The sequence below is a fragment of the Aureobasidium namibiae genome (assembly GCF_000721765.1).
Source record: "Aureobasidium namibiae CBS 147.97 unplaced genomic scaffold scaffold_29, whole genome shotgun sequence".
Taxonomy (NCBI): domain Eukaryota; kingdom Fungi; phylum Ascomycota; class Dothideomycetes; order Dothideales; family Saccotheciaceae; genus Aureobasidium; species Aureobasidium namibiae.
In genome coordinates this window covers 131,511-144,892 of record NW_013581180.1, presented here as the reverse complement: position 1 = coordinate 144,892, position 13,382 = coordinate 131,511, and the positions used below count along the sequence as shown (strand labels likewise).

At 50.2% G+C, this 13,382-nt stretch overlaps 7 protein-coding genes across 7 annotated transcripts; 5 read left to right on the top strand and 2 right to left on the bottom strand.

Moving 5' to 3' along the window:
* Positions 1-261: 261 nt before the first annotated feature.
* On the top strand, positions 262-2,348 carry M436DRAFT_58559 (uncharacterized protein; the record flags this gene model as incomplete). The annotated part of the gene is made up of 5 exons (XM_013567152.1): positions 262-521; positions 577-894; positions 949-1,162; positions 1,218-1,788; positions 2,077-2,348. The coding sequence occupies 5 exons, from the start codon at positions 262-264 to the stop codon at positions 2,346-2,348; spliced, it is 1,635 nt and encodes a 544-aa protein (XP_013422606.1).
* Positions 2,349-2,765: 417 nt separating this feature from the next.
* M436DRAFT_68183 (uncharacterized protein) lies at positions 2,766-3,289 on the top strand (the record flags this gene model as incomplete). The annotated part of the gene is made up of 3 exons (XM_013567160.1): positions 2,766-2,838; positions 2,884-3,255; positions 3,285-3,289. The coding sequence occupies 3 exons, from the start codon at positions 2,766-2,768 to the stop codon at positions 3,287-3,289; spliced, it is 450 nt and encodes a 149-aa protein (XP_013422614.1).
* Positions 3,290-3,476: 187 nt separating this feature from the next.
* On the bottom strand, positions 3,477-5,890 carry M436DRAFT_58551 (uncharacterized protein; the record flags this gene model as incomplete). The annotated part of the gene is made up of 3 exons (XM_013567147.1): positions 3,477-5,035; positions 5,097-5,275; positions 5,328-5,890. 3 exons carry the CDS (start codon positions 5,888-5,890, stop codon positions 3,477-3,479), a joined length of 2,301 nt encoding a protein of 766 aa, XP_013422601.1.
* A 675-nt stretch (positions 5,891-6,565) lies between these two features.
* Positions 6,566-8,227, top strand: M436DRAFT_58536 (uncharacterized protein; the record flags this gene model as incomplete). Its single annotated transcript, XM_013567145.1, has 1 exon — positions 6,566-8,227. The coding sequence occupies one exon, from the start codon at positions 6,566-6,568 to the stop codon at positions 8,225-8,227; it is 1,662 nt and encodes a 553-aa protein (XP_013422599.1).
* A 694-nt stretch (positions 8,228-8,921) lies between these two features.
* On the top strand, positions 8,922-9,662 carry M436DRAFT_27461 (uncharacterized protein; the record flags this gene model as incomplete). Its single annotated transcript, XM_013567120.1, has 1 exon — positions 8,922-9,662. A coding segment is annotated over one exon (741 nt), but the record flags the coding sequence as incomplete, so codon positions are not given.
* Positions 9,663-10,501: 839 nt separating this feature from the next.
* M436DRAFT_68180 (uncharacterized protein) lies at positions 10,502-11,047 on the top strand (the record flags this gene model as incomplete). The annotated part of the gene is made up of 1 exon (XM_013567159.1): positions 10,502-11,047. One exon carries the CDS (start codon positions 10,502-10,504, stop codon positions 11,045-11,047), a length of 546 nt encoding a protein of 181 aa, XP_013422613.1.
* A 556-nt stretch (positions 11,048-11,603) lies between these two features.
* M436DRAFT_17264 (uncharacterized protein) lies at positions 11,604-12,496 on the bottom strand (the record flags this gene model as incomplete). The annotated part of the gene is made up of 3 exons (XM_013567118.1): positions 11,604-11,726; positions 11,820-12,150; positions 12,237-12,496. Coding segments are annotated over 3 exons (714 nt in total), but the record flags the coding sequence as incomplete, so codon positions are not given.
* Positions 12,497-13,382: the final 886 nt, after the last annotated feature.

Genomic DNA, 13,382 nt, shown 5'->3' with positions numbered 1-13,382 from the left:
GATCCTTGAGACATGGTTATTACTGCCAAGAAAGTTATTCTGATCTGACCTGATCCAAGTTTGTTCATATGCACAGATGAGTGACATGGTTGTATACACAGCTGCGATCAGTCGAGAATGTCTTGTGTCGTGACAATGTGAGAGGTATCCTAAACACGGCCATGTCCATACTGTGCCTGGTAGCATAGATGTTGATATAAAGCCACTCGTCTTTGTTGTAAGTATGCTTTCCATCAATTCAAACCTACAAACTTCTCCGATATGCTTTCTACTGCCCTCAAACTCCTCTCTGTTGCATTGTTGGGCTCTCGAGCAGCTGCTCAGACTGTCGAACCCTTCATTCTCGACGGCAGGCTTGACAGTGCAACTGCCAGTGATGGCACTTACAACTCTGGCGGTACCATTTCTGTCAATGGTTACTCTGTCACAATTCCTCAGAACCTCCAAGTGCAGTTTCCTGCTGCTTTCTCGCCCTTCAAAGACTTTGCTAGTGCGAACAGCTTCATTGGTCATGAAGTCTCGTGCGTATATTCCCGCCTCAAACTTCTGTCAAGCATACTAACAATACGATGGCAGGGTGATCGGAAATGTCGTCAATGGCAAAGCAATTGCTGGTCTTGTGCAGATCGGAGAATACCTTCTACAGGCCAGTTCAGGAACGATCGAAAGCATCAACTCTGCCGCCGGCACAATGAAGATCAAAGGTGGCCCAACCATCAGGATCAATGACCCCAACGGAGTGTACTCCGTCGGCTACAAAGACTCTCCTCTGTATACTGCAGACGACGAGAACCCTTCCATCACCGCATTCAGCGGCTTCCCGATGTGTATCCCAAGGTCTTCGTCTGACCCACTTTGTCCTTCAAGCAACCGACCAGCAGGCCAAAGCACTTTGTAAGCAGATCAATTCCACCAGTGCGCTTCGTTCCTCGTACTGATAGCCAACAGCCAAGCTCCTGACGCCTTGAAGATGGCACCCTTCCAAGTGGGCGACTATCTTGAATATTCTGGTGTCAACATCGGTGGTACTATCGTCTGCTATACGATCGTTGCACCTAACGTACAAATCACAACCTCGGGTGCTCCTACCTTCATACGAGTCGAGGACGCTATTGTTGGTATCTACGATGGTGGAGCAACTTCAGAGTTTGGTGACTCCAGAGTAAGCACTCACGACTCGGTACTCACGAGATGGATAATATGCTAATAAAAGGTAGTTCATTGGCTATACCTCGGATCCAAATGCCGCTATCACAGTTTCTGCTATTGATGTCGACCCTTGCACTGGTGAAGAGACAGAAAGATCCGTTGGCTCTGCCCCTTACAAGCGAGGAGATGCTCGTAACAAGTGGGAGTGGAGAGCAGGAACCACCACGACCTCTAAGTACACTCGCGAATATGTCATTCGTGCTTCCACCGGTGAGAAGCTCACCGACAACAAGATTAACGCCGGTCGCTATGTCCAGCCTGTCTTGGAGTTCCTCTTCCCAGAACCAAACGTTCCCGGGGTCGTCCCACCTGTGAACGACTTTAGCAACTTCCCCTTCCTTGCACAGGGCCTGGGATATGATCAAGATGGAAATCTGTTTGGTCAGCTCAACCCCTGGCCTGGTGCTAGCGCTCCTGCCACCAAAAGCTGTGGGCCTTATTCTCCTCCAGCAGCTAGTTCTGCTCCTGCCTCTTCCGCCGCCGCATCTGGTACTGCATCCGCCGATCCGTCCGGCACTCCTTCTGGTACCGTGACTGATCCCTCAGCTCCATCGACACCAAGCAGCTCCCCTGCTGCAAGTACTCCCACCGTGGCAGTTGGAGATGTTCAGACGACTCGTCCTGGTGTTCCTGTCAAGCTTGGATTCAATGTTACCAACAGTGCCGATTTTGCCGCCAACGACCTCAAATACACTTGGTCTCAGGTCAGCGGACCTACTGTTACTCTGTCTAGCAACACTGCTGCAAGCCCTTCTCTCGCTGCACCTTCTAGCACAGTCAAGGCCACCTACATCTTCAACATCAAAGTCAGCAGTACTGCCGCAGGCACGAGTGGCAGCGCCAACGTCACAGTGGTCAGCGATCCAGCTGTGAAGGATGTTGTTACCATTGACAGCTACACAACCAACTCATCTGGAGGTGGCTCCATCTCGGTCACAGCAAGCACAAACATCGTCGGCTACGTGGCTGAATTGAAGGTGTATTTGACAAACTCGGCCACTGGAACAGCAACCACCATGACATCTAATGGCAACGGCAAATTCAGCGTCACCATACTGAAGACTAAGCAGCCCGCCAACGGTATATTTGTTACAAGTAACGGGGGTGGTAGCAAAGGCACGACGGTGAAGACTGCGTGATGGTCCCATGGGGATTTGGACTGGCGTTTATTGATTTTGCACAACTTGTTCCATACAACTCCGTACAAAGACGAATGGATAATAGGTTCACAAATACTTCGCACAAATGCTAGCATTCAAGGACGGCTCGTTGTTGTAGCGTGTTTCAGGATACCGCCCAAGACCCCGCCATGACGCCTCAAAATAGTGACAGAAGCTTGACCACAATCAAGCTCATCAAACCCTGCCTTGGCTACTTGCCGCCCGCACGTCATTGTTGTGCTGGCAATGCACCAGTAACTTGCTTTGGATGCCATCAAATAGCCAGTATAAAAGAAGGAACAACTATCTGTCTGCTAGCTCCATCCTACACTTTCCACCAAGCAACTTTCTTACTCAAACAATCATCAAGAAACACACCACAAAACACAAATTATCATGTCTGACTACAACAACAACGACTACGATGAGAATGCCGCTCGTTTCGCCGGCAACACCGTAGGCCAAGCTGGTAGGTCTTCTCTTCCCCTTCACTTCCTCAATCCATCACTAACAGTTCAACCCACCACAGAGGGCACGTACGACCGCGCCGACAACGCCTTCAACAACGAAGAACAATCCCTCGGCAACTCCTTCCGCCGCGACGAACAATCCGTCGAAGACGCCCCCGAAACCCTCGCTCGCGACACCAAACAAGGCTTCGATAACACCGTCGACTCTGTCGAAAACATTCCCTCTGACATTGGCGGCGGGCTCAGGGGGGCGGCAAACTGGATTGGCGATAAGATTGGGGGCGTCCAGAATGAAGGGCGACGTGCTGAGAATGATGTACAGGATGAGTACAGAGGTGCGGAGCAGAATGTTGATCAGTTTGGTCAGGGGGTGCAGGATAAGTATGATGAGGGCAGGCAGGATGTTGATCGGTTCGGTGATGGTGTGCAGAACTCTTATGATCAGGGTGAGCAGCAGGGAAGACAGGATGGTTGGTAGAGGATTTTGCTGCATCCGTCGATAAGAGATGATGAGTGAAACGAAGAGTAGCCATCATGACCCCGAGCAACTGTTCGACAGTGCTTATCAGCGTATGAGAGACGAACGATATGATCAACGAGTTTTTCTCAGCTCGCTCAATGCTATTGTCATAGCAGTTTACCATGCAAAAGCCTCTTCGATCAAGTCAACCGGCATGCCGTCTCTCAAACAGCCGACCACAGTCTTCCTCACTTCATCAGACATTCCACCAGGTGCACAAGCCACTACCACAACTCTTCTTCCCTTCTCCGCCACCGACCTCACAACTTCTCTAACATTCATCCTGCCCCTTTGCATATCAGTGCCTTGCTCCAGTCCCGTGTCTTGACTACTGTTTTCTCCAGTACACCAGAACCGGTATTCAATTTGCTTGTTCGGGAATCCTACAGAAGCGTCAGGCAAAAGGGAGGTAGAGATGTGTCGTATCAAAGCTTCCTCTCTCGCCGACCAAGCGAGCACAAAATTGCTTGCACAACCCATGAAGGCTTTCGAAGTAGGTTCTACTGATTGCGACTCGTTGAAATATTGCTGTAGGAAACTCATACAGCTAGTGATTCCAATACCGCCGGCGATGCAAATAATGGTGTCTGCTGTTTTCAACGGTTGCAATGTTGCCTTGTGTCCGCCGTAAAGTCCTTCGGTAAGGATGGATATAGGCAACGAGTTTGCTCCTGATCGTTGCAGCTTCGAAAGGAGCGATGCAGTCATGCCTTTTCTGGCACGCATGAGGCATACAAGCTGATAGTGTTGGTGCGACTCGTGGCTGTGTTGCGAGCTGGAAGAGCTACTGATTTCAATGCCGTGGACGTCCGCTTCCTTGTCACCTGGCCAATTCACGAGTGCTGGTGTGTTACGACTGGATTTGGGCGAGCTCCAAGATGCGATGGTGAACGGATGATTTTCCCAGGGCTTCCCGAGTAGAGGTATGTAGAGGAACGAGTGTTGACCAGGTTTGACATTCCAGGCTTTCTTCAGCGTGATAGTCATCTGTATGGTATTTGTGTGCGGGACCTGCTTGACCACTGCAATAGGACTGCCGAGACAATTGAAGTAGACCAGACGGATGAAACGCATCAGCCGGTCAAAGGCCCAGAAAGCGAACGCAATGTACAGCCAGACCTTGTAGCCCCATTTGTCGCCGAAGCGCAGATCGATATGATACCAACAGCCCACCAGTGCGAGGATAGCGGAAGCTATGTGTATGACAAGAAAGATTTCATAGGACCGAATGCGGATGGGAAGGACTGCGAGGCCTACCGAAAGGCATAACACGACAGTAGCAATGATACCCCACCAGTAGTAAGCCATGGCTGCTTCGGTTCTGTACGCAGCGTATCCACCGGTCCAGAAGTATGTGATGGTGTATATGATGGAGTGCACGACGGCCTGGACGGTGGCAACTCGGGACGCCCAGCGGTGGATGGCTATCATTGTACTCTGACTCCAACCAGTGATGTATATGAGCAAGTTGTTACGACCTGAGAGTAGTATCGCCAGAGCAAGGTTTGCGAAGCTGAGAACACCGGTGCGGTTTGAGACGTAAGCAGCGATTTCGTGACGCCTGTCAGCGTACCAGGCATTCGGTGTGACATGATGGAAGGAGACGGCGGAGAAAACGATGTTGAGGATAACGTATGCGGCGATGAATAGAGAGATGCCACGCTTGGGTAGGTAGCCTGCACGAGAAAAACACAATCAGCAACTACCCACGTGAAGTCTGGCCGTTCTGATACCTACCGATTCGATATGGCAGCGGCGACAGATGCCGATCGTTGAATGCAGCAGGTACAAGCAAGTGCTGTTTCAACCTCAATGACAAGCTGTTAGACAGGAATCTTGACGGGATGTGTGTTTTGCAGCTTCCCGCAATTCCCGCAATGATACAGATGCCCACGACGAAAATTATGCTAACAAGTCTGTATCGGGTCAGCATACTTTAAACAATGGCTTAGAGACGTATGTGCTTACGCGTAGCGAGTATGGCGGTGTTCAGCCGATACAAACTCTTTCATCGTCACATAATTGGCGAGGTAAGCATGTTCGTCGACCCGACTTGTCGAGTTCAACCATGTAGCATGTGCATCCAGCTCGACACCAGGAGCTGACGATGGCAAACAGACCTGTAGTGACGATACAGGTAGTCCATTCGCGGCCAGCTTGGAGAAGCATTGACTCTGTTTACCCTCATCAACACCATCCCTCGAGCACTTGTCGTGGACGCAGTTGGAAAACGTTTCGAGCCAGATCCTGTCGCCAGCGTAGCAAGCATCACTCGTTGTTGCTGTGGATGCGCCTCCCATATCCATACGCTTGAACAATTTCATGTTCATACCAGCGTGGCCCATATCCATGTTCTCGGAGAAGGTCGTACAGTTCAGATAAAGAGCAGATAACGCGGCATGACAAGAATAACAGCATAAGGGATCATACATTGGAATGCCGAAGCCAAGGACTCCATACTGTTTCTCTGCAGCAACAAGACCAGAAAGCGTGATAGACAGGACGAGCCCAAGGGCGGTGCAAATCTTCATATTGACCAGTTTTGATTACCGATGGACCAGCTGGCGTCCATGGGCGTGGCCTTTGTATAGCATCGCTCACATGAGGATTCTTATGATAACGCTTCTAGGATCCTCGTAGGAACATTGGTGGATTGCATCCCGAGAGAATGTTTGAGCAAGTTGTTAAGGAGACCATTGTCATTGTTGCCTTGTTGAGATACCATCATCCTGATCGACCGAGTGCCACACGTATCGCATGCGTGGGGCCGGGGGTGTTCGTGGAGCGAACTGCACGTTTCGAGTGATATTGAGCATGTTTCCAAGCGTGGCGTTCGTGTGTAGAAACATTCTAGGCGGCTCGTGGCTGCAGCCAAGCTTTTGAGAAGCTGAGCATGGTAAAGACACCCACGTGAGATGGGCTCCTTTTACTATCTCATTCGCACCCAGAACCAATGAGTGAGAAGTCTGTAAGTCTGACCAGATATCAACTTCTCAAACTGTTGTCGGTGAAAGAGCTGTCCTGGCTGGACTTCGGGTAATCGCGGCTATTGCGGAAGGTGCGGGGTAGCCTTCACACTGCCCATGCCTCCAGCAGAATTCAAACAAGACGGTGATACAACGGTGACTCAACGCGGAATCATCTCATCGCTTCTTGTAAGCCTCGAGTATAGTTGTTCATGCATCTTGCAAGTCGCCGATACTGACATGTCGACAACGACACCGCAACATAACCGATTGCGCTCACGCGTAGCTTGCGAGCCATGCCGAGAACGCAAAAGGAAATGTGATGGAGCCTTTCCATGTAGCACTTGTGTGCGGTATGCATACGACTGCCATTATCCGCAATCTACTCGAAAAAGAAAAGCCGCCGCAATATCCGACACTTCACCAGTAGCGGAACACACTCCTGCATCGCCAACAGATCAAGATGCTCAAACCAGGATAGAGTCGCTGGAAGCAAATTCTGGTTCTGCTTTTGTGAGGAAGATGGCATTAGGCATTGATCCGGCTAATGCTCCCCGACTACGCTTGTTCGCTTGGAATGTTTTCCTTGGTTCACGAAAGTCAAATCATACCCCCATCTCCCGTTCTATCACCCAGATCCTTTCCTGGTCTGAGGCAGAAGAACTTGTCGGTGTTTACTTCGCAAAGGTTGACCCTTGTTACGGTTTCGTAGACCGGCGATCGCTCGAGCGCCGTATGCGAACTTACTGGACGAATGACAATGCAGAGACGAGCTCATTCGAGGCTGTCTTGTGTGGCATTGCAGCTTTGGGACTTCTGTTCTCTCGGAGAAATGTGATTGATGCAGAACTGGACCTTGTCGAGACAGCCAAGCGAATTCTCGAAGAATCAATATCGGTGCATCCTTCTCTGGATATTGTCACCGCCTGGGTGTTGCGGGTGGCTTACATGCGAATGATTGCCCCGGCGCATGCCGCATGGATGGCTAGTTGCATGCTGATGCACACTCTCGAAGCTGCTGGTATACACTCGACTCATGTACTCAATTGGAGCACCGATGAGTCAGGTCAGCCGTTGACACCAGAGATCAGAAAGCGAATTCTTGGTATCGCTCAGCATCTGAATGTTTGGATGTCATTTGATATCGGACGCTCAAGAGTACATCTCCAGACGCTCGATTTTGATCTACCGGCTCCTAGAGAAGGCGGTTACACTACAGAGCTCCTGGAGCTTTTACCTCATGCCGAGAACCTCAATCCTGATAAGAACGTGGATGTCGTGGATCTCAAGAACTCACTCTCGAAAATCGTTGAGCGGCATCACACTGCACCGCCATCTGTTCTTGCTCAGTGCAACCTCACGCTATTGTTGTGCCGCCGGTTGAGAATTCTCAACTTCCATTTCCAAGGTAACCTTCTCACGCAGGTACTGTCGGTAACTGCGAGAGGTATTCAAGCTGCTCAAGACTTGTTAGATGACTGTGCTCCATGGCATCATGTGGTCAATGTCCCATTCCAGATCATCTGCATCTTACTCGCTTTAGACACACCAGCAGCCATCGCACAACTGAATGATGGCATCAAGACATTGAGTAATATCCAGCTAGTCTACCCAACTGATGCTGCAAAAGAAGCTCTAAGCACGGCTTGTTTACTCATTCATTTGCACAGAAAGCGGAAAGAGGCGGATCTCAAAACGCTGTCAGAAATTGTGTCGACATATTCACCTTCAGTCTTGTTTGATCAGCAAATGCTATCACAGCCTCAAACTATCAATGACTGGGGAAACACTTGGCTTGAAACCTTACCTGAAATGCCTGATCTACAGACATTCGATATCGATCGTTTCCTCAATGGCAGTAGTGAATGGAACAACCCTGGTGACTGGCCACAGGGCTTGTAAGACCGTATAGCAATCAGGAGCAGTAGGTGCTCAGAGTCGTTGCCCAATTCCTGTCATGACGTGCCGGACTCTGACCTTGAGCTCTTGTTACCAAGCCTGACATTATGCCACTTAGCAACCCAACTGCACCCAATTTTCTGATGGCTGTATTGCTGTATGTGCAGGTACAGTAAGCTTGAGGCTGTGATATTTCCACGGAGATGTCACTTCTACAAGCCGGAGAAATTTTCTGTCACCTCACCTGACGACCGATACCGCTTCTTTGTATCCATCTCGGAGTGGACTTTGACAGGGTATCGAGGTGTCAGTCGCAAGATGCAGCGGTCTGGCGCAGAGTCAAAAAGCTTTGAAGGCTGGCGCAACCCCGCAAAGTGACGCGCATGGCGCGATAACATCCCTGTAGGATGCACCCACGTGCCGATCTGGCCTTGTCTTCCGACGGTGATGCATACGAAGGATTCAAGGCTGTTGGCAGTCCCAGTTATGGATGTGTCTTCTGTTCTCACTCCTCACTCGCCTGCGACATTCAATCGTCCATCCCCCAGATGTTCACCGTCTTCGGGCTGTCTTCCAGCACAACCATGTGTTGAACACTCTGAGTATCATCTATCGAATATCAACTATCATCTTGGAACACTAGGAAGCCATTCCGACGCAAACCAACATGCCTGACGGTATCACCGACGCAGAGTCGGGAATCTCGGGCGGATACAAAGGCGAGAATGCCATCGTCATTCGAGCAATGCTTGCATTCACCGCTATCGCTTGGTACAATGCCGCCGAAATCGTCATACTGGTCCTCGTCGTCTTTAAGCGATACTCAGGTCTATACTTCTGGTCCCTGCTCATCACGGCTATCTCCATCATTCCATACTCTGTTGGCGCATGGTTGAAACAGGTGGGAGAAGGCGATGCTTTGGGCATGATCATACTATCGAGCATAGGGTGGGTCGTCCTGGTGCCAGGCTCGAGTCTGGTCTTATACTCTCGACTGCATTGTATCACGCAAAATCGCAAGTTGCTTCGGAGCATACTCTGGATGATAATAATCAATGCAGTCATCCTCACTGTCCCGACCAATGTCCTGTCTCTTGGATCCAACTCGAGCAAACCCCACTTGTTTACCTTCGGATACTCTGTCATGGAGAAAATCCAGATGACAATTTTTTCGCTTCAAGAGTTGATCATATCATTCATCTACCTCGTTGAGGTCCGCCGCATTCTCAAAGTGGTTGACGACGGCCGCTTCCGAAAGATCATGTGGGAGCTGGTTGCGATAAATGTTGTGATTATCATCCTTGATACCGCGCTTCTTACTGTTGAGTACCTCGGCATGTATCAGATTGAAGTCACACTGAAGGGGATGTGCTACAGCATCAAGCTGAAACTGGAATTTGGTGTCTTGTCAAAATTAGTCAAGATAGCAACAGCTCGACAGGGAGTTTACGACCTGCAGACTGGATCCGACAGCTCGGACGCGAAGACCACGATAGCGTATCAAGGTCAGAATTCTTGGCTGACAGGCATATCTGCTTCGCCACCCACATTGACCACCTTACCTTCGAACACTACAAACAGCACCGCGAAGCGCAACAGCACGTGGGGGAGTATCTGGGCTATCAACAACCCTTTCTCTTCGAATCATTCGGAAGCACAGAAGAGACGTCGCGACTTCGAAGCCGCCGTGACCTTTTCGCAGACTGATCCTCTACCAAAACCGAGTCTCATTGTTGAGGACCTCTCGCATCCGCCTGCTATCATTACTTCGAGACGTTCATCGACCGAAGATTTGTATCCTGGCAGACTCGGATGAATGGAAGGGGAACGGCTGTGATGGCTTCGATGGCTGTCGCAGCGATGTATCTATTCCAGCGAATAATGCCTCTGAGCGCAATCGTCTGACATGCCATTGTTAGCCAGAATGCTCAGTTGTTTTCGGATCAGGAGTCGCGCATCCACAGAGATATGAGAAGGTCGTAGCTCTCCTCTGCACTTCGACACAAGACGATGGTGCCTTCTTGCAGATCGGTTTTCAACCCAAGCTATGTGAGAAGCAGACGACGCTACCAAATCCTGGCATATGGAACACAGCTTCTCCGACCAAGTCATCTCTCACTTTGTGGCCGCGTCATCCGGCTCGTGTAAGCAAAAGACTCTCAGTCTGGCGGCCTTGATCACGACCTAAGTGAGCATCTTTTGCACTTTTAGTATGCTGCCGTCGCAGCACCCGGCGCATGAAGACCTTAACTTTACCTTCGACATCAAACACCAACCATGTCTTCGCCGACGACGCGTATACCTCCGACCGAGAACATGCGCTGCTCAAGCTGCGAGTCGAAAAGACCGCTTGACTGGTTCAAAAGCAAAGTCTCTCGCAGTCACGGCTTGCTAGACACAACAACAAAGACCTGCAAGCAATGCAGAGTATGTTTCCCTGCGACTGCTTCTTCTCTACCGGGTGCTCACACAATGCTCAGGACAAGTAAGCCGCATCCAGAAAACGCGAACGTGAAGCCAAAGCTGCAGCAAAGCCTAATCAACCCCGTGGCGTGTCTGAGCATCAGCTCGCAGCCAAGAATTCCGACACCCAATTTGTCGGGTAGATCAGGCACAAGCATCAGCACGTCGACTGCCAGCGTGCACAACATTGAGTTCCAGAAGATGCAACATTCATTCGAGGCTATCAAATTGCTTGATCAAGACGAAGTCAATGCTGCTGCCAATTTATTGCTGGACCAGATCGATGAGCCCGGGGACAGTGATGATGGCCAGGATGCCATGTGTGATGATGAAGGAAGAGACAGAGGTCGTGAGGACTGAGGGAAAGGTGGTAGGCAGGAATCCATCAAGAGTCAGCAGCGTAGGCTACTCCACCTCTTCCAATGTACTATATCATGTGTTAACTTTGCATTCTTCTTCCAGCGACATGACGAGCAAGATATGGAAGAAGAGCCAAAAAAAAAATGCATCATTGAAATATTCGTTATTACACCCGGGAACGCCGCTTCGTATGCCCACCTGTACTCCTTTGTGTAGCTCCAGTTCCCCAATCTTTTGTCTAGCAAAAGCAAATTCCTCCAATGTCCAAACCTTGACTGCTAACCATAATCCTCCTCCCTTCTCTCGACCTCAAACTCTAAACAACACGTCGAGGACTAGCAGTCTCCTCAACATGCCTATTCCTCCCCGCCAGCAACGGCGTCCTCTCATTGCCCTCTGCCTCTCCCTCAGTCGCGCCAGCAGCAAAGCTATTCCAGGAAGCCAATTGCGGTCTCAGCGCTCTCGTGCTAGGCGACTCTGAGACATCACGTCTGCAAGAGGAGTTGCCAGTGGAGGTAGCATCAGCGCGTCGAGCTTTGCGGTTGTCGCGAATGATGTAGAGGATAGCGGTGATGATGAGGATGAGTTGCATCACTCCGACCAGCACGTACACGATCCAGACGGACCAGCCAGACATGCCGAGGCGGATGATCATGTTGACGCCAAAGATCCATGTATACTGTTTTTGCAATCAAAGTCAATCAAGCAGTCCTTGTGCAAAGGGAATTGGAAGGGATAAGCATTAGAAGGGGGGAAAGAGGCAAAAACTTACAGGCGCACCCATGCACACACTCGCCAAACTCAAACTTCCCAGATGGCCCAAATGGATAGTCGTCCACACCTGCGGCACCCACTGCACACAAGCAAAGCAAGCAACAGCGATTCCCAATACATTCGCCCATTCCTGCGAATACCAAGGAAAGCGACTGAGGATCACCGCACTGACGAGCATAACCGCAAATGCGAATGCCACCACGATGATGAGCAAGCGGATAGCGCGACGAGCGCGGCGGAAAGTGCGGTCAGGAGAAGATAGAGAGCGGCGGCGACCGTGGAGTTCGGCATCGGCTTCTTCTTCTGAAAAGTATACGTAGAGGAACATTCTGTGTTTTCTCTCGGTCAGCACTCTGCATCTTTCTTTCTTTGTACACACAAACAGTGGAGAGAGAAAGGAAAACAAAAAACTCACATGCACCAGAACAAAGCAACTCCACTGACAACCTGGAAGAGACCCAGCAAGCGCGATATACATCCAAAGCGAGTGTAATGCCTACAACAAGACATGTCCGTTTGACTCGAAGGCAGCACCATGATATTCGCCACTGCGCAAGTTCCAGACAACGAGCCGAGAAGGATGTACAAAGTCGAGAGGCCTTCTGCGGATTTGCGGCCGATGATGCGGGCGAATTGTGGGATGTAAGAGATCAAGAGCCATGCTAGGAGTGCGCTGTGAGGTTTTGATCAGTATGTTGTTTTGTACATTATGAGAAGCGGCGAGGAGGAAGGGTTATTCTTGGCGAGAATAGGTTGAACGTACCATGATATGGCGAATTGTCCAGTGGATGGCTCGGACAAGTTCTTGCACTTGTCCTGCGTGACGGATGACATGATGTCCATTGTGTATGCACCTGCGTTTCTACAGTTGTCGGTAAGAAAATGCAGGGTCTTGCGGGGAGTTTGTTTGGAAAGAACAGGGACGAGAAGGAAGAAAAGGACTCGAAAGATAAACGACTATAAAGCTTTCGCCTCCTTGACTGACGATCAACAAATCTTCAGCCTTGTTCACTCTTGAACAGACTTTAGGACCAAAGAGTAAACACAAACGTTCAAGGGGGTCGCAAAAGGGTCCGCCTGATGCCAGCCTCGTACTCGGAGTGATAAAAGAGTTGTTGGCAGAAACTCTCAAGAGTCATGGAGAAATAAACAGACGATGAGAACATGCACACGGATCAAGTCATTGCAACGTCATGTACGACGTGAAACCCTCCTCAGATGTTGGCACGACGATTGCATGATTGACATTCACGCAGGCAGGGCTTGCGACCAGCGCTGTTTCCAAACGAAATGGCTGCTGACCACTGACCGCACAACGCCGTGCATGTGCGCATCATGAGTGGTTTGTTTTGTTAAAAAGTGCCTCTGCAGAAAGAAGTGAGAGATTTGACTGAACGGGCAATGATTCGCGGACACACACCCCGTATCGGCTTCGGGAGATCGTCCCGGACCGTGGGTGTAGTCGAGACCCGACATTTGTAACGCGTGGGTGGCTATAAAGATGCATGATATCCTCAAGAATTGAAGCAATACCACAGGAGGATGGACTGGTATTGGGCCT